General features: G+C 45.3%; 3 protein-coding genes and 1 long non-coding RNA gene across 14 annotated transcripts in view; 2 read left to right on the plus strand and 2 right to left on the minus strand.

Moving 5' to 3' along the window:
• Positions 1-308: 308 nt before the first annotated feature.
• On the minus strand, positions 309-6,243 carry CDC42SE1 (CDC42 small effector 1). Its single transcript, XM_027056244.2, has 5 exons — positions 6,093-6,243; positions 2,686-2,999; positions 2,031-2,141; positions 1,239-1,327; positions 309-942 (listed from the first exon to the last, which is right to left on the minus strand). Exons 2-4 carry the CDS (start codon positions 2,737-2,739, stop codon positions 1,253-1,255), a joined length of 240 nt encoding a protein of 79 aa, XP_026912045.1. The 5' UTR covers positions 2,740-2,999; positions 6,093-6,243; the 3' UTR covers positions 309-942; positions 1,239-1,252.
• Positions 2,495-12,784, plus strand: MLLT11 (MLLT11 transcription factor 7 cofactor). 5 transcript variants are annotated; one of them, XM_053214783.1, is made up of 4 exons: positions 2,495-2,634; positions 5,673-5,820; positions 6,973-7,137; positions 11,523-12,784. In XM_053214783.1, the coding sequence occupies exon 4, from the start codon at positions 11,529-11,531 to the stop codon at positions 11,799-11,801; it is 273 nt and encodes a 90-aa protein (XP_053070758.1). In that variant the 5' UTR covers positions 2,495-2,634; positions 5,673-5,820; positions 6,973-7,137; positions 11,523-11,528; the 3' UTR covers positions 11,802-12,784. The 5 variants fall into 5 exon arrangements, with proteins under 5 accessions (XP_053070758.1, XP_014933189.1, XP_026912042.1 ...); XM_015077703.3 differs by having other exon boundaries at positions 2,497-2,634; positions 7,066-7,137; XM_027056241.2 differs by lacking the exon at positions 2,495-2,634 and having other exon boundaries at positions 4,913-5,820.
• LOC128313985 (uncharacterized) overlaps positions 11,968-23,766 on the minus strand; it is a 32,745-nt gene continuing 20,946 nt past the window's right edge. The window contains exon 2 of the long non-coding RNA XR_008295241.1: positions 11,968-14,961. This is a non-coding gene — a long non-coding RNA (uncharacterized LOC128313985). The remainder of the gene's footprint in view (positions 14,962-23,766) is intronic.
• The window catches only part of GABPB2 (GA binding protein transcription factor subunit beta 2), a 35,616-nt gene continuing 25,969 nt past the window's right edge, over positions 14,120-23,766 (plus strand). For 3 of the 7 annotated variants that reach the window (XM_015077582.3, XM_015077593.3, XM_053214778.1), the window contains exons 1-4: positions 14,120-14,259; positions 19,906-20,045; positions 21,928-22,095; positions 22,636-22,830. In XM_015077582.3, coding sequence (XP_014933068.1) covers positions 19,938-20,045; positions 21,928-22,095; positions 22,636-22,830 — 471 coding nt within the window. In that variant the 5' untranslated portion in view covers positions 14,120-14,259; positions 19,906-19,937. The remainder of the gene's footprint in view (positions 14,260-19,905; positions 20,046-21,927; positions 22,096-22,635; positions 22,831-23,766) is intronic. The other 4 variants (XM_015077600.3, XM_027056227.2, XM_015077584.3 and 1 more) reach the window with 3 other exon arrangements.

Here is a 23,766-nt window from a genome sequence, read left to right on the forward strand (position 1 = left end):
CCTAAACTTACAGACGATTGTTTTCAACCAACCACTCCTCCCATCTTCAGTGGTTTGGAGGTCCACTCAGAGACCTACCTCCTAGTCTTGCAACATTCTGGGTTTCTCTCCAGATCCCTCTTTCTCCTCACCTGGGCCAGCAGGGAGATTGGCAGAGGGCAGGCAAGGTCCCCAAGAGTTAAATGGAATACCATCAGGTTAAGATCCACCTCTAACCTAGGTCTTAATCAATGGGAAACAAAAACGTTCCTAGTGGGGATGGGGTCAAGGGTAGAGGTAGTAGAAGGAGGGAGGTCATTAAGAGAACGCATCTTAAAATTTTAATTAAAGATGTTGGGGGACTCACAATGCTACAGAAACAGGGTTAGAGGCCTAATTAGAGAAAGACCCTGGTAGTTGCAGAGAGATACTGAGGGGCTGTGAGCTTAAAGTCTGAGATCTAAAGAGAAAGAGTAGACTCAGCAGTGGTCACCCTCCCCTCCTCTCCCTGCTTGACGTCTGCTTCAGTTCATTCCAGGAGGAAGAAGAAGGGCAGGTAAGGAGCTTCTCAGCAAAAAGCTGGCTTCAGCTTTGGGAATCTCACTCACCTACCCCATTTAAGGAGTTCCAGGTTAAGAGTTTAAAACAGATGGCACCTAGACCGTCATTCAGGAGAAGGGAACTTATCCTGGGTTCCCAGAAAACTCCTATCTCAGATCTGAGAGTGTCCAGGGCTTCAGCTGAGCTCCTCTGGCCAACCAGTAGTCACTTGGTCAGTCCTGCTGCCTTGACCCCATCTCCAGGAGGGGCTATAGCCAGAGGGAATAGAGGGAGTCCAGCCCCCAAGCCTTCTGAGGCACTAATAGGCAGATAGGGAAAAGAGGGACCCGGGGGTCACTGGTTCTAGGAGGGAGCAACATCTCTTCTGGGCTGGACATGGAGTGGAGGCTTCGACAGCAGAACCTGATTTAAAAAGAAATTGAAGAAGGAGGATTAGTTTCAAGGAAAACTGAGGCCTTAGGGGTAAGGCACCACCTAGTGTAGACTCTCGGCTATTTCCGCAGCATGCTCTTTTCTCGATTTCTATCTGTCTGTGCCTCGCTGTCTCTCTGCCCTTCTGGGTCCTCCATTCTTGACTCCCCCATCCTAATACTTGCTTCTCTCACCTCCCATTCTTTCAGGGGATCGGGGTTCTGAGGTGGGGCGTCAGGATGTGCTATCGGGCTGGAGATGTTGGATGGGTGTCCTTAGTTACTTACCATTCCTGTCGGAGCTACAAGCCCCTAGAATTGCTCCATGGCCTGTCTCGGTTTCCCTTGGATCTCATCTGCTCCTGGACAGCACCTGTCTGTGAAAAAGCACACGTGAGACCCTCATCCTGTCTTGATATCACACAGGAAGCGATCTCCCCTGTGCTCTCCATGGAAGAGGCGGACCCCATTGCTTCGGCAAAAAAAAAAAAAAAAATCAATCTGAAAAGGTTAAAACCAACCACCATTCTTCCAAGGGAAGTTTCAGTGTCTCCCTTCATACTGACTTTCATGAGGATGAGATAAAATGGGTCTTCTACTAATAAGACTCTCACAAAGGACTCTCTCATATTTATCGGAGTTTCACAATTGGTGAAAAGACTCCTTCACTATCTCCAGGCCTATTTCCCTTGTTCTGAGAGCAGAAAAGTGTATTAGACATTATTTAGGACAGGGGTGCTCAGTCAGTCTTTTTCCTGTCCTAATGCACCCGGCCACAATATGACTATTAACTCTTAACTAATAGAAGGGTCTGGTTTGGGGGAAAAGCCCTCCAAGTAACTCTGGGGTCACATATATCCCCTGTCCCAGTAAAGAATAATTTACTAATTATAAAAATGAGGGAGCTTAGGCCAGAAACCTGAAATGCCAGGTCTCAGGTTTATGTGGCTGGTGACCAGGACTAGAATCCTAGCCTCTTACTTCCCCATCGATATTCATACGTCCCCTGCTTAAACTTCAAAAAAGGGGAATGGTTCTAGGCCGCAATCCCACATCAACCTCTCCCCACTGCCTTGTTACCATGGTAAGTCCATCTCCGGCCCCCATCTCCCCAGAGCCAATGTGAGTCAGGTGGACAAAATTCATTGGTTCCCCAATCATGGTCCGGTCAATTCGTCTCCTCTTCTTCTTCTGCTTAGAGAACACAGGGGAGTTAAGTCTGAAGCCCCCTCTTCCACACGAAGTGTGGAAAACCACTTTTAGTGGTCTTGAAAACCACTAAAGGAAGAGCTAAGGGCCTGATGGGCAAGGGTATGTGGCATCACAACAGGGAAATCACTATGGTCTAACAATATAAACACAGAGAGACACAGGCAGGGTGACAATGACAGGAGCCTGCAGAGTGAATGCCAAAGAAAGGACATATCAAAGTCACCTCTGGCTGATGAGGAAACAATGGGAGGGGTGGGGGGGGGGTGGGGTGGGGTATGGACAGGTATTAAGCTCCACCTACAACTCCCAGAATGGACAGAAACAGGAAGTGACAGCTAGGGCTATTCAGTTCCTCTGTCTCCCAGTTCCCCTGTATCCCATGTGCACACCTGCCTGGCCATAGAGACTACTGTGACAGAAAGGGAGGCAAGCAGGGTGCTTTCTGGGTGCTGTGTCTGCCTCACAGGACGCGGTAACTGACTTCTGTGTGTGCTGGGGTGGGGGTGGGGGGTTGGGGACTCACCGGCTGGGGTTTCTCTACCACGCAGCAACCTAGTTTGTGCCAGAATTCACTCATGTTCCCTGATGGTTCCAGTTTCACTCCTCTGCCTGAGGCCCCAGAGGGCTCTTGCTCTGGTGCTTTGACTGCCCACTCCTCAGTGCCCTCAGGTGTAATGACAACCCGGGTTTACTCAGCTGGACAGGTCTGGAGACAGCACAGTCTGTGGTACCCTTGGCTGGGCAGTGAAGGTCAGTGTCTCAGACCCTGAGGGACTAGCAGGATGAGACTGGGGTGAGCAGGCAGGCACAAGGTTATGTCTTCTCAGCCCCAGAAACCTGGATGGGCAAAAAGTAAAAAGAGAAGAAAGTTGGTGAGAAATCCCATCTCTACCACCAGCCCCTCCTTGAGAAGCCTCCTGATGAGCCTAGATCTTCTTGTTCTCCCTTAAAGACCCTGGTCCTGCACCCAACACTAACCTCTCCAAACACAGGAACCTCACAGTGTGATGCCCAGAGAAAGGAAAAGAACCAGAAGGGCACCAAGCGGTTGAGGAGCTGCTGGAACCAAGGGAGAGGCAGGGAATAGAAGCATTTAGGGTGAGGATGGGAGGGGCCAAGGGACACTGGCACAAAGGAGCAGTTTTGGGGGTGCCACAAGTCCCTCCTCCCATCTCCCTGGGTTTAGGGCAGAAGGGGAGGGGCAGTTAAGTGACCTTTAAGAGGAAATGGTGGTTTTTTTGTTCTCACAAACAGGGCCTCCACCCTTGTCCCTCCCTTTTTCCTTACCTTACCCTAAACATCTAGATTTTCTTTAAGACCAAGAGAGGCCTTGACTGCCCAGGTTGTAGTTGACTAACTGCAGCAGGTTGGACCTCAAGAAAGACTTTCTATGGTGAGGAGTTTCTTCCCTCTCTAATCCCTGCCCTTGTTCCTCCTCATTTCCTTCAATTGAGATCCAACCTCTCCCTTCAACAGCTCCTTTATTACTCGACCTTGAGATCTTTCCCGAAGGCTGTATACACCACACTCCTGCATGTGCACCTCTGCGTGCACATATGTGGCACGGCCAGGATTCCTGCGTGTGTGCCTTGGACAGATGATCTGTGTACAGGCTGTAGGGACACAGGTACCAGGTATCTTCTGTCCCACAAGGCGTCTTTCTCCAGTTCCCCACCCTCTTCACATGTCCCATCGTGCAGTGCTGCTCTGCTCTGCCTCATCCCCCATGGGGCCTCAGGCCTCCCCGCCTGCCTCCTACTCTCATGCTGTGACCTGTTCTCTCCTCCCTCCTCTCCACTTCCATTCCCAAGCTTCACCAGCCAACCAGACATGAGGAACTTTCCAACAGCATTAGTGTCCAGGGAAGAACTTCCTTCCCTTTTCCTCCCAGCCAGCCAGGCTAGGGCACACCTGGGTTTCCCCTGGGCTCACTGCACTTCCCCAGTCCTATGATACAGGCAGCCTCAAGGACTCCAAATGGGGCTGCTTCATGAGTATTACACTCTAGCACGAATAGGAATCTCCCCCCCCCCCCGCCCCTTCACACCTGGAACCCCGATGCTCTGGACCCAAGACCGCTCTAAAAACTGAGAGGATTTTCTAATATAGCTTTGGGATGAGATCACACAAACACTAAGATATGGCTTGTAGGGGAGAGAAAGACCTAGGAGCCTGAGCTTTACTTCCCTTCCCACCACTGGAGGGGAGGAGTAATGAGACAGGGGCGGAAATCAGAACACAGCTGTCCAGAGAGGGGAGTTGTGGTCAGTGGGGAAGTCAGTCAGTCACAGGGTTTGTCGCAATGGTGGTGGTGGTTGATGTTAAGGGCTGCAGGCGGGGGAATGAAGAAAACAATGGAGAATCAGAGGAAACCCCCAATACCACCAGCCAGGCTTTACAGAGAGTGGACTCTCCCCCAACACCCAGCTGAGTGGACAGAAGTGGAGGGTGGGAGGGAAGAGGAGAGAAGAGGGGAGAGGAGAGGGAGGGAAAGGGGCAGTGGAGAGAACAAGGACGTTTCTGTTCCTTTTCCAGGGATCTGGCAAGAGCTGGGTGGAGGGAAAGCATGTGTGTGTGGGACTTGGCACGAAAGGGCCAATGATGATGAGAAGTGACCAGGAAATTCCATTCCCCAGGACACAGAACATAAGGGTCTCTGAAACTTGGCAGGGGAGTCGGAGTGTGGAGAAGGGTGGGCAGGGTGAATGTGGTGGTGGCAGGGGGTACAGGCCAGAAAAGGAAGTAAGAGCAACGGGCTGCCACTCTCCTTTAAAGTATCTAGAGATGAGTGGGTTGAGGAAAAATGAAGTCCGGAACTGGTAAGCCCAGGAGGAAGAGACACCTGCATTCACTGCCCACTATTTTAGCCCCCCAGTGGAGGGGAAGGGGCTGGGAAGAGAGCAGGAGGACTCAGCATTAGACTGTAAGGCCATATCCTGACAGCCTAGTAGCATTGAGAACTGGGCCTGAGTCCCAAATAGGAAGGCTGAACGATGGAGCTGGGAGACACCAAGGTCACACTAGGACTTAGAAGCTTCCCAACCACTGGGGGAGTGAGCAGGAGGAGGGATGGGAGAAAGGTTCCAGTGGGAAAGGATGTACAGAGGTAGTTCCCGGGTCCTGTTCTAGCCCCAAACCGGTTTTCCCGGTCCCGCTGCCTTCAGCCCCAAGGCCTCCAACCCGCTGCCCAACAAGCCTTCACAAGAAGCAGCTGGAGAAAGAGAAAGAGAACTGAGAGAATGGAGTGGGCAATTCTGGCTCTCAGCCCGGTGCTGCAGCTGGTTCCTTGTGGAGACCTCCCGACACGCAGGGCTGCTGAGGGGCTCCGGGGAAGTAGGGGAACAGCACTCTTCGATCAAGTGACAGGCATCTGCCCCAGTACCGACTGTGCCTTTCCCCAAGGAAGGTCTTGTGGGGGCTTACTAGGAACCGGAGCTAGGCCCTAAGCTCCCTCCCCAGGAGACTCAGTCCCATGGACTGCATTGCTGTCCACTCCCCAACTCTACCCAGAAATCCTCTGCTCCTCCCAACGCTGAACTAGGACTGGGATCCCGCTGTGAATTTTCCAGACTGTCACTGTCTTCCGTGGCTGCTTTGGCCTCAGATTTGGCCGTCCCAGGACCCAGCTGTGTGCTTCACAGCACACGCCACCGCCGAGGTTAGTGAGTCTCGGAGACTTTATCCCCTCTGGCCTCCGTCCCCCCACCCCCCCATCCCAGTCCCTCCCTGCCCTCTGCCCTTCAGCGGCCACGGCCTGCGCACCGCACGGGCGGGGATGGAGACTGTTTCTCTGGGAACGCACTCCTCTTCCCACCAACCCTGCATCTCTACAGTCCCAGCCTCCCTCCCCCCCACCCCCAGCATCCGGTGCGTCTCCACCCGGCAACGCAGGCGGGGCTCACCGCCCGGGGACCCCCGCCGCGGTCTCACCTGCAGCGCTTCGGCGTCGAGGCGTGCGGCTGCCGCGGGTGGGGGCTCCCGCGCAGTGCCCGCCGGTGTGGGGTTCCCGGGCTGGCTCCGCGGCGCGGTGGGAGAGCAGAGGGCGGGCCGGCAGAGGTGGGGCTGGCTCGGGGCGGAAACGGCGGCGACGCGATTACGAAACCCGTCCGGCCCGGAGCTGGGCGCACTGCTCCCCCCCGGACTGGGGAGGCACTGCACCACACGGGGCCGTGGGAGGTGGCCTGGCGGCTTCCGCCGGCTGGCACCCCTGCGCGGGCCGGGGGCTGGGGGCGGGGCGCCCAAGCCGCGATGCCCGCTGCGTCACGTCCCCCCTTGCGCGCCAGGCATTGCGGGGCAAAACTAAGAGGAGCCCCCAAATCCCCCGGGCCCGGCTAAGTTTAGAGATTCGTGGAAGCACCCCACCCCATCCTCCCGTGCTCTCCCCGAAGTGGAATGGGGCTAGGTTTATTTACTCATTGTGAGGGTGCGGAGGCGAGTCGCAGGAGTAGGGATTGGAGGGGGGAGGGGCGAGGATTTTTTTTCGGATTCTCAAAAATAAAACATTTCGTAACTCGAAATCCTTAAATTGAGGCATAAAGGGACACCCCTCTATTGTTATCCAGAGTTAAGCTTTTTAAATCCATAAGCCTAAAATTAGGGGACAATTAACTACTCATTCATTGCACCCCAGGCAGCAGGGGGGTGCGGGAAGAGCTCCGGAATAATTGTGCCGACCAATAAAGCCTACGGAGATGCTTTAATCCTGTCTCCCTCCCTGAAGTGTTCTGGAACCTATCATTTGAATTAGCCGAGTCAGGCAAGGAGGGGGCGGGGAGTCCTTCCGCCCTTCTTAGGAGGGGCTGCATTGCAGGGGGAGACTGAGCAGATAGACTCAGCCACTGGAGCGAGAGAGGGAGTGAGAAGACAAAGCCGTCAAAGCCCCAACAGCTTGCTTTTTCTCCAGCCCTGAGCAGACGCCAGAGCCTCGAGGTACTCCTTCCATCTTGGGAACACACTAGTAATTCATTGATAACAGGTAAACTAAATTGCGGGAAGGGGGGCAAGGGGCTGCAAAGATAAAAGAGCAGCTGCTTCTGGTTAGGTTGAAGACCCTTAATAAGGATGAGACGGGGACAGTTCAAGACAAGGAGCGCTGTGACCAATGGGTAGGTTTTGGTCACCTTTTTAGATCCCTTTGCTAAGATTTCCATTATTGCCTTCTAATACATAGACATTAATTTCTAACAATTTACATAGAATTATTATTTCTCAGCGTTTATCTCATTTCAAGTATCTATTTGCCTATAATTTGTCTTAGGTGTTCTATTATCTTCATTTGTTATCTCCATCTTCCTTTTCAAGCTATAATTTGTTTTACCTGTTTTTTGATGAATCTGTAGTCTTACTGTATTGCTCTAGCCTGTACTTCCCTATATATATATATATATATGTATGTATGTATATATATATATATATATATAAACTTTTTTTCTGTGGTGTTCCATTGATGTGTCTGCCTTCACCCCAAACTTATTTGCCTCCATAGGAGGGAATTTGGGGGAAGGGATGACATAATATTGAAAGTAATCCTGACCTCTCGTTTAACAGCCTCCCACTCCCCATCTCAAACCTTTGCTCCAAAGAAAGAGGCAGCTTGAGGTAGGAAGGTGGGGGCCTCTGTGCTGGAGAACTGCCTGATCCTATATTGAAATCAGTACAGCCCACAAAAGCTACATAGCAGATTCTGGGAAGGAATGCTTATTTGCAGCTCAGTGAGAATAGATGGGGGAAGGTCATGGCTAACAGGGAAATCCAAGACCAGAATGAGGGAGGCACTTATACTGAAATGCCAGAGAGCTTCCATCCCCTCCAACCACCATCCCTGTCATTCCCCCCAATGGTGGCAGCATGACACAGCAAGGCCCTGTCAGGCAGGTAGGCCTTGGGTTCCCACAGAGGGTCTAGACAAAGGGTATTTGGGTGTGTCTGTGGGGCTCAGAGACAGTGTGTCTTTTTATACTACATATTTGCTAATCATGTATCCCTAAGAATACAAAGGGTGATATTTAGAAATTACCTTTGCCTAAAGTATCTGGCTCATTTAAAATGAAGGACATTTGGAAGGATTTATTGAGCATATATTGTGGTACAAGGCACTGTCCAAGCCCTTTAAGAAATGGAAAGAGAGATGAGGTATGGATGGAGAACAGTTGGGGAGGGGAAGAGAAAGCTTGCTGAACAGGGACCTCCTGCAAAATTTGGAGACTTGGGAATTAAATCCATACTATATTAAACACCAGGATTTCCTTACTGATGAGAGTAGTGTGAATGGTATTTTAGTTGCAATTTTCTGTGTGGTCAGTGTTCTTGACTTGAATTTAAATGTCATACATGCTTGTATGAGTGTCTTTCTATGCATTTGGTACTCTCTGTACATGTCTCCGAGTTCATGGCATAGCTAGAGATTTTAGGACTTGTAAGTTAATATTTTGTAAAATTTCCTTTAGCATTTTTTTATTGCAAGATACGCTCTGCCAGACGCTCTGGGATTGTTTAGACAATTTTTATACATATCTGGTTTTAAGAAAAGGAGTCAGTTTGTCAAAGAGCTTTTTCACTGTCTCAGATTCTAGCTTGCTCTCTACTGTCTTCTGCATTTTCATCATTCAGATCAGAATCACAGGAACAGTCAACATCTAATCTACTGAGTATCTGTTCTTCAGCAACTAAGAATTCTTGCAAATTTTGAGAATATTGGTATAGGATTATATAAAACTGTACGCAACTATCTATGTACAACACATCAACAAAGACCAGATGGGGAATGAGACCTATGTTCTAACTGGCTGGAAGGCTTCACGAGTCAGCAGATAATTTCTAACATGTTTTCTTTTCTTTCCTTTTTTTAAAAAAAAATATACCGTATGTTACAGCACAGAATATATTTATTTAAGTAATCTCTACACCCAACATGAGGCTCAAACTCACAACCCCAAGATCAAGAGTAAAACACTCCACTGATGGAGCCATCCAGGAACCCTAAACATGTCTTCTAGTTTTAAAATTCTATGATTTTTTCCCCCCTGTGATTCTATTTTTTAAAGACTCTATCATGTGCCCACATTATACTAAGCTTGATCTGGAGAGGACTGGTAAGGGAGGAGATATTAAAAAAAAAAAAAAAAGCCAGCAATGTAGGCAAATAACTGGCAATTTAGTTAAAAAAGAAAAGTAAGGAAGAAGAAGAGGAAAAAAAAAAAAGTCTCTGGTCAGAAGTCCATAACATTGATGATCCTAAGGTGGTCCCTGTCTGAAGCCAGAGTAGGTAGTCTGATAGGTCCAACCATTTTTTGTAACTCTTTCTGTGCACATGTCTCTGGAAATTACTGTGGAAATGATCAGAGTTGAGTATCATAGGATGATGACCTCACCTTTCCAGCACCCTCCCCCACCCTGTTCCAGTCCCCACATAACCTTCCTTCTAAGCAATTTCTCTGCTGAGTAATGCTCAGTTCCCAGGGTTTATTTTGGAGCCTGAACCTCAGAAGAAAAAGAGCAACTGAGAACTGGCTTTTAACATTAAAAACATCCTGGTCTGCCCACTCACCAGTCCTAAAGCCCCTACACTCACACATAACTGTGCTCTAGATTAAGGCTTTTTTGTTCTGGCTCAGTAGAGACAGTTCACATTATATGTGGTTATAGTTCCTGTAGTGCAGTGGTTCTCATGTTCGCCTAACACATTATATGGGGGCAGTTGGGAACCTATTTAAAGCCACTGTTTAGGAGCCTCAGGCCTGGTAGGAGCCAATGGAGTGTACTGGGAGGAAGGCCTTTTAAAATGGGGGTTCTATTTTTGGAGGCAGTGGAATGTTCATTCTGCTTCTTTGGGAACATTTCAACTAATGCTTTTGCCCCTTCTTGGCTAGTAACCAGCAGGGTGCAGGAGGCATACTAGTCCTATAACATCAGGGTGTGGGTGGGAAAAGATGATAGGAGTACTTGTTAGAGCATAGAAAAGTATTGAATTCTGTCAAAGGACTTTCTCCTTCCGGTCTAAACTCTTACTTTCCTTACTTGGAATTCCCAATCCATTTGCTCTCAGGTAAATTCTAGCATTAGGATCAGAGAATCAAGGTCTTGTTATAGCATAGGAAAATTCTTTCAGCACCTACCTGGGCTTTGTTTTGAAGGAGAGGTAGGCTAGAGAAAACTATAAATACAGGCTGTTCAGGCTGACCTGTGGGCTAAAAGATGGGAGTGGCAAGTTATGGATGGATAAAGAGAGAAAATTAGGGGTGCTTTGGTGGCTCAGTCAGTTGACCGTCTGACTTCAGCTCAGGACACAATCATGGGTTCAAGCCCTGCATCAGCCTCTGTGCTGACAGCTCAGAGCCTGGAGCCTGCTTTAGATTCTGTGTCTCCCTCTTTCTCTTGCCCCTTCCTGGCTCATGCTTTCTCTCTCTCTCTCAAAGCCCTTTTTAGAGGTACCTATTAAACCAAAGTTAGGAAAAAGTCAAGTATTTAAAAACATAAGAATTCAGGGGAATGATTTCTCTAAGGACTTGAATTCTTCTAGGGACTCCTGGTAGTCTTGAAACTTGGGTGGTATTTTAAGATGGAGAGCAGAGAGGAGCTTTCCAGGTTGGTGGAAACACATGATGTGGGGAGAGTGGAGCACCTGGAGAGGGCATGGGAGCTCTGCGCCCTCTTCCTGTACTTGGCCTTGTGTATCTCCTCCATCTGCCATTCCTGAGTTGTATCCTTTTATAGTAAACCGATGATCTTGTACGTAAAAGAAATAATAATAAATACAAAAGATGGAGAGTAGACAAAGTTAAGCAAGACAGAAATGAGCATAACTAGCAGAGACTGTACCATGGCTAGGAAGGATGAGCCAAATTCTAGAAAGCCTTGAAAACCAGACCCAAGATTGACTTGAAGCATTAGGCAGTGAATAAGTCCTTCCAAGATGGGAGAAGGCAGGAAATGGTAGAAAATAGTAATAAAGGAAAGGTTCCCAAAGCTTGTCCTAGGAAATCTGGATCACGTACAGAGGCAAATGATAATGGGAAGTTTTTATTTTTTTTTTTTAAGGTTTCTTTTTTTATAAGTTTTTTTTTTTTAACCTTATTTTGAGAGAGAGAGGGCGTGCATACAAGTGGGAGAGGGGCAGAGAGAGGGGGAAAGAGAAGCCTAAGCAGGCTCTGTGCTGTCAGTGCAGAGCCCAATGCGGGGGGGGGGGGGGGGGGGGGGGGGGCTCCGTCTCATGAACAGTGAGGTCATGACCTGAGCCCAAATCAAGAGTTGGATGCTTAACCGAAGGAGCCACCTGGGTGCCCCTGTGAAGTTTTTAAGGAAAGGCCGTGGGCCATGAAGAGGTTGCTATAGAATGAGGACTAACAGCTGGTTCCTTTCTAGGAAGTTATGAGGGACCCTGTGAGTAGCCAGTACAGCTCCTTTCTTTTCTGGAGGATGCCCATTCCAGAGCTGGATCTGTCGGAGCTGGAAGGCCTGGGTCTGTCAGATACATCCACCTACAAGATCAAAGACAGCAGCGCTGGCAAGATGACTGGGCAACCAACTGGAGTTGAACAGGAGAAACACTCCGAAGGCGATGCCCTCCTGGAGTACAGCACCTTCAACTTCTGGAGAGCTCCCATTGCCAGCATCCACTCCTTCGAATTGGACTTGCTTTAAGCCCAAGACTCCTCTCTCCACCACCTTGCCCTGTCTTCCCTTGCAAGCCCCTCCCTTCCCACCCTTTGTCCTGTGAATCTTGCTCTCTCCCCTCTATGGTGTTGAGGTGGTGCTGATGAATCTGCCAGAGTTGTGTTGTATTTATTATTTATTTATTTACTTACTTATTTATTTATTTATTTATGTTATCAGTTTTTCTCAAAAGCCCTTAAGCCCCAAAGTTATCCCCCCAGACACTAATTCCAGAAAGAAGCCTGGTGGGGGGCGCCAGAGAGTAGTATAGTAGTTCAAAATGGGGGACAATTTTTTTTTTTTTTCATTTTAATCTTCTTCAGAGATTGCTCAAACCTAATATCCTGCTCCAGATCGGTAAACACAAATCTTTCTTCAACAGTCGCTGAAAACCCTGGAAGCTTTGAGATTATCTACTATGAGACAGTAGGATTTCTAAAAGGCTGTTAAGGTGTTAAGTCTCGCTGTTGGATCTTGCTCCTTACAATACCTTCTTTTCCTCAGAGAAATCGGGTGTAATGAAAGGTATAAAACAAGAGGTGATAATACCTCATGGAAAACGAAAATAAGGGAAAGAATTGAATCGTTTCAGAAATAACTATATTGTCAAAGGGGTAGTCCTTCAAACCTTTGCACTTTACAACTTTGCTCCTAACGCTAGCTGAAGGAAATGACTCCAATTTCAAATCCTAAAATGTAATCTTGCTGAGTACTATGATAATTTGTAAGGTATGATTCTGTTTCTAAAAGGCATAATAGGGTTTGGCCTTTAGTGTTTTAGTCTTGCCACCTCCTGCGTCTGCAATGGAGAATACTGATCAATGGGCCTCAGGCACAGTTCCTCAGCTACCTTGAGACCTTGAAATAATCACATTATGACCCTACACCTCGTACCCCCATTCCTTCCAAAATTATTGCTGCTGATCTGTGCTGCCATTTTCTCATTTCTTGAATAAAGACATTCAATCCCAGGCCTGGATTCTAGTTTTCTCTCTCTTCAAAGAGAAGCGGTATAGATCTCCGAAATTAGCCTTGCTTTCACCTTCAGCTTATATATTGTCTTTCAATAAGAGTTCTTTTAGTAGCCTTTGTACATTAAAAATGATGAATATCAGGTTGGATAGGTATCAATAAGGGTGAAATCAACTTAAAATTACAAAGCTATTTAGGAAGAAATGCAAACAACCACTCTTCTGCTTGACCATTGGCTACCAACATACTGAGGGAGTAATTCTAGATGTCTCAGAAGGCATCTGTGGCACGAACCGTGCTCTTAATGATCTCAGTATAGATGCCTTAAAAAAAGAAACTAAGTCATCCAAATACGTTATCTGCTTATTTATAACTCAACTCATTCAAAACAAAGCCCCACTGGTCATTTTTGGGTCCTTACTATACGAAAGGCAATGAGCCAGGAGATATAAAAGGATACACACGGCAATGAAACAAGATTTTGACTCTCAAAAAAAGGGAAGCTGTAAATACCAAGGTGGATCATACTTGGGGAGTATGCCATACTTTAAAGATGGCACTACCAAGTTCAGAAAAGGAGGTAGACGCGAAAACAGTTGGCTTTGAAAGGCCCACCAAAACCGACAAAAGCCAAGATCTAATGAAAGTAGAGCCGAAATGTGTCCTTTTCTACGTTCACGTACTTTTGAAGGGCTTCTTTCCCGATTTCTCGCTGCCCTTAGGTAGTGGCGATCGGTGGGCGAAGGTGAGAATCATCTGGTAAGTAAAATGCGTTAAGTGGGTTTGCAAACTCAAGCTGCATGCCCTTCCAGGCCCCTCAAAAAAGCCTCCATTATTTGTTCCACTATTCTGAGCACACACCAGGGCTCAACTTGAGCACAAAGCCAGGAACGTCTCCAACAGTTTCACCGGAGGCTGAGACAGAGAAAGTTTTCCCATCAATCCTAAGGCTGGCCCCCAGACAAGTTACCAAGAGGGTACAGGATCGACGCTGATACCGATTTGCCCTCTGCACGACGCCGGCCTCTTGGCGCCAAAACAAACCATCGGGTCCATCCCCCTACCGGAACTACACGACACGTAAGACACGTAACAACAATCCTCCGCCTCGCCAAATAGTCCTCTCTGGGTCGTCTCGGATACACGCTTTTCCACTTCAAAAGGCCATCGGTGGAAAAAAAATGAGCCTCGGAGGTGCGCCGCTCTTCGGTTCTAATGGAAATGTGGGTTTTCTGGTCATTGTCTCCTCACAGATCCCTCCGCCAGAAATTGTATTCGCTGAGTCTTCACTTCCGGGTCCGCCATCTTGTTGCCTCCATTTCTCCACGAGGGGGGGTTAAAGGCCCCCAAAATATGCATATATGAAAAGGCCAAAAAGTAACCGTCAGTGACAGGGAGTCTTAACTAGAGAAGGAAACGGGACCAAACTGGCGGGCTCGGTGAAAGCGCGGCCGGCAGCGTCCCGGACGAGGAGGTGAGGGGGAAGAAGATGTGTACTCTGGGGGGCGTGAGGGCTGGAAGGGAGACTGCCGTGGGAAGGCGCACGGCGCCCAGCCCACCCCCGAACTTCTGGGTGCAGACTGAGCGGCGCCCCTTCACCGGAGCGGGGGCAGCTCGGGGAGGGGGACGAAGAGGAAGGGGATGCGGCCGGGAGGAAGGGGAGGGGACTGAGAGGAGGTGAAGAAGGGGGTGGGTGTAAGACCTGGGGCTGGGGAGCTGGACCCAGGGAAGCTAGGGCCACAGAGGTGACCGCTAGGGGGCAGCGCGGAGCTCAGCGCCCCCCGCCGGGCCAAGACCTTGGCTTACTACCCCCATTGACTCTTCTTCCTGAAGGACAATGTTGCTGTCTGCAACTGGAGGGTTTGTGATGGAGGAAAAAACGGGGACTCTCAACTGTCTGCCTTCAGTAGTAGCTTAAAGATTTTGAGGGAGCTTAGTAATCTGCAAGAGCAGTAAGGGCCCCGCCCTCATTTGTGGCACAGTTGTTTGTACAGCTGGCTGCCCGGTGGAGACGTGTGCAAGAGAAAAAGAAAAATGGGTCGTCATACTGTGGTTTCTTCAATTCCATTTCTCCTTCTCGTTACCTTTCTTCTGTTCTCACAGATTTCCTTGAGCCAGCAGAGATTATCCCATTCCCCTCCTTCTTCCCACAAGGACTTCTTTCTCTCTTAAATATCTACAGAAAAGGACGTTCTGTGGCTTACCAACAACAATTTAACATTTTTGGCCGTCAGGGGCCATATTTTCCTAGTGCCATTTGACCCACCCAATCCAATAGAGATGTTATTAAGCATATATTTTCATACACTCTTTAATAACAGTGAAAGAACTGCCCCACCCAAAATCTTTTTTTTTTTTTTTTTTAGTGTTTATTTATTTTCAGAGAGAGATAGCGTGCAAACAGGGAAAGGGCAGAAAAAGAACGGGAGAGAGAATCCCAAGCAGGGTTCCCCCTGTCAGCTGCAGTGCCAGACTTGGGGCTCTGTCTTATGAATGGTGAGATCATAACCTGTGTGGAAACTAAGAGTGAGATGCTTAACAGAGGAGCCACCCAACCCCCTACCTCTCCTCCCCACAAATTCTTATGTCAACAAATGTAATTATTCTATGATAATAAGAGTACTTTGTTGTCAACGGCGCAAGCACTTCATCAGTTATTAAAACAAACATCTAGGGGCACCTGGGTGGTTAAGCATCTGACTTCAGCTCAGCCCAGGTCATGATCTCCCAGTTTGTGAGTTCAAGCCCTGGGTCGGGCTCTTTGCTGACAGCTCGGAGCTTGGAGCCTGCTTCAGATTCTGTGTCTCCCTCCCTCCCCCCCGCCTTCCCCCACTCACATTCTGTCTCTCTCTCAAAAATAAATAAAGATTTTTTTTTTTAATTAAAAACCACACTTATTTGGAGTTCTTGTGTGTTTGTTTGGGAGAGGGAGTGTGTACTTTGTTATTTTATTCATCTCCAAAATCCTAAGAGACAAGTTAGACCAGATTTTGTTTTGTTCTTCACTTCCGATATAGGAAAAGTAGAGGTATGTCCAGTAAGGGAGAATGTTTTCCCAGTGTTTTCAGTAATCAGGGAGCTTGAAAGTGCCTCAAGCTCCTCTGGACTCTTTGGCCACATCTCTTGTCGGTGGGTGTTGTCAGCATTTACATAGGATATGGGAGAAGGGAATACAGTCCCCCCAAAATGCTGCTGTTTTATTATTACTTTCTAAAGTTTTATTTAAGCAATTGCTACACCCCATGTGGGGCTGGAACTCATGACCGTAAGATCAAGAGTTGCACACTCCTCTGACAACCAGCCATGAGCCCCAAAATACTATTTTAAAAATACATTTTATTTTTAGCTTTGGATAGATGCTTCAGGTTAACTCAAAAGAATGGAGGATAGGGGAGAAAAGAACCTTGAAGAGCACATTTCTAGACTTTTTTTTTTAACAGTGATGAATATAACTCCCTACTTATATTCTAATCCCAAAGTTTAACTATATCTTTGTATAGTAAGAAATAAGGCTTTTCATGGCCTATTTAAAGAATGGGATGACAGATGCCTGGGTGGCTCAGTCGGTTAAAGGTCCAGCTCTTGATTTTGGCTCAGGTCATGGTCTCATGATTTGTGAGTTTGAGCCCTGTTTGAGCCCCACTTCGGACTCAGTGCTGACAGCGTAGAGACTGCTTGAAGTTCTCTCTCTCTCTCTCTCTCTCTCTCTCTCTCTCTCTCTCTCTCTCAAAATAAATAAACAACAAAAAAAGAATGGGATGACAAATCTGAGTCAATTGCCATTTAGAGGTACTGATCCATGAGTCACAAATACGATTAAAGAAAAACGATACAATTAATATATATATGAAGGCAGACTATAGTGAAAAAAATTGACTTCAAAAATACTTTGGAAGAGTTCACGTGCTAAAGACAACAGTTTCCATGGAATAAAATCAACTTATTTATATAAAGGGTCTCGTTTTCTAGAAATATCAGCTTCCCTGGAATGTAAAGCAAACCAGATTTCTCCTTAGGCAGGTACCCCAACCTTCAACAGTATTTTTTTCGTGGTAAAGAACAGCTGAAATTTCACTATTAGGATACTTCTGGGATGCCTGGGTGGCTCAGTCAGTCCGTTAAGCGTCTGACTCTTGGTTTTGGCTCAGGTCATGGTCTCACGGTGCCTGAGTTCAAGCCCGCATCAAGTTACATGCAGACTGTGTGGAGCCTGTTTGGGATTCTCTCTCTCTCTGTCCCTTCCCAACTTGCGCTCTTTCTCACTCTCAAAATAAATTAATAAACTTAAAAAAAAAGAAAGATACTTCTGCTTTTTGCCAGCATGTCTTTCCCTTTGTGACCAGTTATTATGGAAGTGTTTAAGACTTGGTGATATACTGTGTATATCTATATCTACCTATCTGTATATATATATACATATGCCATATATACCATATGTGTATGTATGTACTATATATACCATATATATATGTGTGTTATGTATGTATATATTATGTATACATACCATATATATATGTATGTATGTATGTATGTATATATATGTGTATAGTGTCATTTGAGAAAATGTGAGGGAGTCATTTATGACTAATGAACCTCCTAAAAATTGTTAAGTATTAGTAATAAGATCATTAAATTGCAAGGCAATTTTGATATTTTAAAAGGAAGGTGATTACAGAGAAATACAAAGTATTGGTTTTCTATAATAAGGTTTTGCTATCATTTTTTTCTTTAGCATTTTCTTAAGTTGTGAAAACTGACATGTAGGTTATAGAAGTTTGCTATTAAAGTCCATCCTCTCCTTGTGAACATACTCATTCAAAGGGTCTGGACTGCAGTGTGAACTGTGCTCATTCTGAACACTCTCAGGTGGTCTCCTGGACACCCAGGTTTGAGGACAATGCTCTGGGATATAGATATGGAAGGTTAAATCACATGGTGGCTGAATGACTTGCCTAAGCTGATGAGCCTCAAATTTTCTGGTTTCAGGACTCATTTATATATATATATATATATATATATATATATATATATATATATATATATATGTTTATATATTTATATATTTTAATGTTTTATTTATTTTTTTGAGAGTGAGAGACAGTGTGAGTGGGGGAGGGGCAGAGAGAGAGGGAGACACATAATCTGAAGCAGGCTCCAGGCTCAGCTGTCGGCACAGAGCCTGACACGGGGCTTGAACCCACGAACTGTGAGGTCATGACCTGAGCCGAAGTCTGATGCTTAACCAAGGAGTCACCCAGGTACCCAGGTAAATGAGTCCAGGTACACCCTTGGACTCATTTATATTCTTAAAAATTATTGAGGACACCAATGTGTTATATCTATTGGTACTTAACTATTTTCAAAATTAATTTTTATTTATTTATTTTTTAACTATGACAGGTACTTGTTTGAAATTACTTCATATTTCCTGATGTGTTTTATTTTCTTGCAAGAGAGTGTGTGTGTGCAAGGGGGGCCGGGGGGGGGGGGAGGAGAAAGAAACTCTTAAGCAGCCTCCACGCTCAGTGCGGAGCCCAATCTGGCTTGATCTCAGGACAGTCAGATCATGACCTCAGGTGAAATCAGGAGTCAGATTCTTAACTGGTTGAGCCACTCCGGTGCTCTTGGAAATTAATTTTAAAATGTTCATTCATTAAAATACAATCATAAATCCTGTACGTGTTAACGTAAATAACAGATTTTTATAAGAAATGTATCTTCCGAGTTAAATAATGAGAAGAATGGCATTGTTTTGTTTTTTCAAATCTTTCTAACCTCTGGCTTAATAGAAAACAGCTGCAGTGGGGTGCCTGGGTGGCTCAGTCGGTTGACCGTCCGACTTCAACTCAGGTCATGATCTCACTTTTGGTGGGTTTGAGCCCTGTGGTGGACTCTGCGCTGACAGTTCAGAGCCTGGAGCCTGCTTTGGATTCTGTGTCTCCCTCTCCCTGTCCCTCCCCTGCTTGCACTCTATCTCTGTCTCTCAAAAGTGAATGAACATTGAAAAAAAAACAACAGCTGCATATCTATTATTGCATGTAATCTGTTGCAATATGTACTTGGAAAAAGGAATATTTTAATAGCTTTTTTGGGTAATTCTGGTGTTCTTCTTTGATTCTACACAAAAACTGTACAAACTAACGATTTCTTAAAAGTTACTTGCAGTGAAGAATCTGAAACCATATGAATGAAATTATTATACTCTGTTACCTTAAAACCAACTGTTCTTTCACTTTAAAGTATTGTTTTTACTTGTACGTGATTTTATAACATGCATTGGTCATTTGAAAAATATTGGTTCTGCAAATTACGCAGATCATCCAAATGTTGATGCATTTTATTTTACAATATTAAAAAATCACGTTCATTAGTATCATAACTAATTTCATCAGAAAACTTTATAGTAAGCTGTTAACTCATGGTGGTGGATTTGTTTCCCAAAATTCTAATTTTGCTTGAAAGCTCTAATTATAATTAATAAATGAACACTGCCAATTGTTTTCCTCGAAGTGGCAGGTTCACTTTATTCATTTTTGAAAAAGTTTCTGCTGTATAACTAAGTCTTAATATCCTTGGATTGTCTATTCATCATTCTTTGGTGTGACATAACATTTTTTTAAAGTTTATTATTTTGAGAGAGAGAAAGAGGGAGTGCTCATGGGAGTGGGGCAGGGGCAGAGAGAGAGGGAAAGAAAGAATCCCAAGCAGGCTCCCCACTGTCAGCGCAGAGCCCAACATGGGGCTGGGATCTCACAAATCATGAAATCATGACCTGAGTCAAGGTCAAGAGTCAGATGCTTAACCAGCTGAGCCACCCAGGCGCCCTTGACGTACATTTCTACCCACGGTTGTTTCAAAGGGATGAAATGCTGCTTTTGATTCCTTAAGCTAGAGAGGTGGTAATGTGTTGCACAGGTTTCCAAAGTATTTTTCTGAATACTGAATATTAAGGAACTATTGTTTAGGGCCTAAACTTTTCCAAATATCTGATTGTGTTAGATGAGGTGGAGAGAAAGTGCCATACTGGGTAGTCAGCTTGAGAAATATCTTACATATATTTAAGTACAAGAGGTCTTCTCAGAGCATTTTACAGGCAGCTTTCCTTGTGTTTGAATTATAGCTTCCTGAAAACTTTTGTTCCTATGCATAAAGATGTCTTTGGTGGACTTGGGGAAGAGGTTACTAGAAGCGGCAAGAAAAGGCCAAGATGATGAAGTGAGAACATTGATGGCAAATGGTGCCCCATTCACCACAGACTGGGTAAGCTCTTTTCATTATTCCCAATGTGTGCTGTTGCCAATTTCTTTTTTCCCCCCAAACATTTAATTTTTTTAATTATTTTTTTAAAGTTTATTTATTTATTTTGAGAGAGAGATTGAGCATGTGAGCAGGGGATGAAGTGGGGGGGGGGGGGGCGGGGGAGAGAATCCCAAGCAGGCTTCACTCTGTCAGTGCAGAGCCCCATGCAGAGCTTGAACCCATGAACTGTGAGATCCTGATCTGAGCCAAAATCAAGAGTCGGACACTTAACCGACTGAGCCACCCAGGCGTCAAAGATTTTTTTTTTAAGTAATCTCTATACCCAATGTGGAGCTTGAACTCACAACCCCAAGATCAAAAGTTGCACACTCTACGGACTGAGCTAGCCAGGTGGTGACCCCCAACCTTTTTCTTAAAGGCTGAACATACTGTATTGCCTTTTCTCATTCCCTTTCTGCTTCATTCTCCTACAAGAGTTTTGTTTTCTTCGTTTTACCTAAATACTTCTTTTAGTCTTCCAAATTGAAAGAGTCTCCTGTGGATATATATAGATGGTAATTGTAAGGTATTATATACTTGTGATTTTCCATAATGTTTCTTAGAGTATTTTCTGAAGGTTTAATTCTCCCTGGAGTGTACTTAGGTTATAGGCTTCTGTAATTAGCTAAAAATTAAACAAAATCAGTATAATAAGAGTGCATTTCTAGACTACTAAACTACTTGTTTTCTTTTCTCTAAAGTATCCCGGTTAATAAGGAATAGTCTAGGCATTTGTTACCTTTTTACCAGTGTTAAATACCTTAAGAGGAAGGTGTTAATTTCATGAGCCTAAACAGCCAGCTTGAAGAGCAGTTTCAGAAGATCCAGGTCCAGGTTATAATGTGGACTTGCTAAGCATTCATGGATTTTATAAGCAGTATCTAATTTAATTTTTAAAAAAAATTTTTAAATGTAATCTCTGCACACAACATGGGTCTCAAACTCACAACCCCGAGATCCAGTCACGTGATCTACCAGCTGAGCCAGCCAGGCGCAGGCATTGCCTAATTTGAACAATTTGATGAGCCAGTGTCCTCTATGCTGGGGTGATTAATTCATAGCTTTAGAGGTCAGCAGATTGTTAGCACTTCACAAAAAGGAAGAAAAGGAAACCTATGAGATTAGCATTTCTATAAATAGACCTGAAAAGAGCAATGTGAATTAAATCCAGTCAGGCAGAAAGGCTGAATATATAAGAAAGGCAAAGAAGCAACATAGGCTTAAAATAAAGAACGTAACACGAAGAAAGGAATAGATCTCTGGCCAAAGTGGCCAAAGATAGATAACTCTTGAAAGATGTACTTTGAGATGATACAGACGTATTGCTATTTGACAATAGCTTATTGCTGTTCACATGCCATTGCTAAAATTTTAGCACCTCTTCATCTCATCAGTCTTTTTGCTTTGTTTTACGGTGGCAACAGACTTCTATTCCAACCAATTAAATTTTTACCCCAAATTTCTCACTAACTTTCTAGCCTCTGTCCTTTTCCTAAGAATTCTTTTGAATTTGCCTATCCCTTACCTTTACCCCAATGCAGAATGTTCCTGTTTATCCATTTTTTTTACCTTCTTCTAAGCCTTGCTTAACATCATGTCCTTCGGAGAATCTCACCTGGTAACTCCACCTGACTTAAATCCATTAGCACTTATTTAATTGGTGGGATGTTTATTTGCCTGTTAGTATATTAAGCTCTTAATTAATATTCTTTACTCCTATTGGCCACCCAGATTCTCTCTCCAAGGACAGGAACCATAGACTGTACCTCTTGTTCATTTGTGTCTCTCAATGATTTAGGACTCTGCACACGGTTGATACTCAATGAGTATTATTTTCCCACAGCTTGGAACATCACCCCTCCACCTTGCAGCCCAGTATGGTCATTATTCCACAGCAGAAGTGCTCCTTCGAGCAGGCGTTAGCAGGGATGCCCGGACCAAAGTGGACAGGACCCCCTTGCACATGGCTGCAGCTGACGGACATGCCCACATCGTGGAACTGCTTGTTAGGGTAATAGTGGTGGATCTATATTGTAAAAAAGATATCCACCTCCCTGTCTTCTTACTTGAATGGGTGGTAGGAAACTAGGCTGGGAGAGATTAAGTTTAGGACAGTTCATAGCACAGACTTGCATCTCTTTCAAGAGTCGTCATGGCTATGAGGATCGGGTTGCCTAATCTTTTACAGGCTAAGCAGACTTTATTGATTTTTCTTCATTCCCTTCTGCAGGTGTTCTCTTTACTTATGCCTGTTTTTCTAGGCGCTCAGCTCTCTGTTAATAAATGCGACAAAAAATCTGCTCTTTTCTCCTTCCTTTCCCATCTGTTATAATTTCCCCGTTGTCCTTAGAAGACCTACTCATTGAAGACATTATGTCTGTCATCATTCAGGAGAATTTGAAGAATGCTTTTCCCTTTGATATGTCTTAAACGTGATCTAAGTTTGAATATGTGTAATCTCCATGGAAATCCTCTCTATTTGGGTTTTGGGATCTTGCACCTGTGCTACTGTAACCAGTGTCTGTTTGAAACAATTACTATTGTGTGACAGAACGGTGCAGATGTGAATGCCAAGGACATGCTGAAGATGACAGCTTTACATTGGGCCACAGAGCACCACCATCGAGACGTTGTGGAGCTGCTTATCAAGTATGGAGCTGACGTGCATGCTTTCAGCAAGTTTGATAAATCTGCCTTTGACATAGCCCTGGAGAAAAAGAATGCTGAGATTCTGGTCATCCTTCAGGTCTGGTTCTTTTTATACCCCTAGAGTATATTGTAACTCAAGTTAAGGATTTTTTTGTAGGAGCTGACTCAAAATTGAATTTTCTATATCTTATCAAGATAGTACATCTGATATGTCTCAATCTTGTGACTCACTGTCGTTAGTATTTTTTTTAACCTTTATTTATTTAAAATTTTTTTTTAATGTTTATTTTTATGAGAGAGAGACAGAGCACGAGCAAGGGAGGGGCAGAGAGAGAGGGAGACACAGAATCTGAAGCAGGCTCCAGGCCCTGAGCTGTCAGCACAGAGCCTGACGCAGCGTTCAAACTCACAAACTGCAAGATCATGACCTGAGCTGAAGTCAGACACTTAACTGACTGAGCCACCTAGGCGCTCCAGTATTTCTTTTTTTTTTAAATGTTTATTTATTTTTGAGAGAGAGAGAGATAGAGCACGAGGTGAGGAGGGACAGAGACAGAGAGAGAGAGAGACAGACAGACAGACAGACAGACAGAATCCAAAGCAGGCTCCAGGCTCCGAGCTGTCAGCACAGAACCCAACGTGGGACTTGAGCTCACAAATCATGAGATCAGGACCTGAGCCAAAGTTGGACTCTTAACCAACTGAGCCACCCAGGCACTCCAAAAGTTTATGATTTAGGGGTGCCTGGATGGCTTAATTGGTGAAGCATCAGACTCTTTTTTTTTTTTTTAAGTTTATTTATTTATTTTGAGAGAGAGAAAGCATGAGCAGGGGAGGGGCAGAGAGAGGGAGAGAGAGAGAATTCTAAGCAGGCTCCATACCGTCAGTGCAGAGCCCAGTGTGGGACTCGAATTCACAAACCCTGAGATCATAACCTGAACTGAAGTCACTTAACCAACTGAACCACCCAGGTACTCTGTTATTGGTATCTTAAAAAAAAGTAGCATTCTACATAGCCCTGAATTATTCATGG

This window comes from Acinonyx jubatus, chromosome C1 (genome assembly GCF_027475565.1).
Source record: "Acinonyx jubatus isolate Ajub_Pintada_27869175 chromosome C1, VMU_Ajub_asm_v1.0, whole genome shotgun sequence".
NCBI classification, from domain to species: Eukaryota; Metazoa; Chordata; class Mammalia; order Carnivora; family Felidae; genus Acinonyx; species Acinonyx jubatus.

Bases quoted from the DNA above. Each gene is read 5' to 3' on its own strand.
- CDC42SE1 (XM_027056244.2), bottom strand. From the start codon at position 2,739: ATGAGTGAATTCTGGCACAAACTAGGTTGCTGCGTGGTAGAGAAACCC. The intron at 2,142-2,685 runs GTGAGTCCCCAA...TTCTCTAAGCAG, and splicing joins TGGTAGAGAAACCCCAGCCG to AAGAAGAAGAGGAGACGAAT. The intron at 1,328-2,030 runs GTAACAAGGCAG...GCTTTTTCACAG, and splicing joins CCGGAGATGGACTTACCATG to ACAGGTGCTGTCCAGGAGCA.
- MLLT11 (XM_053214782.1), top strand. From the start codon at position 8,010: ATGACACAGCAAGGCCCTGTCAGGCAG. The intron at 8,037-11,522 runs GTAGGCCTTGGG...GTTCCTTTCTAG, and splicing joins AGCAAGGCCCTGTCAGGCAG to GAAGTTATGAGGGACCCTGT.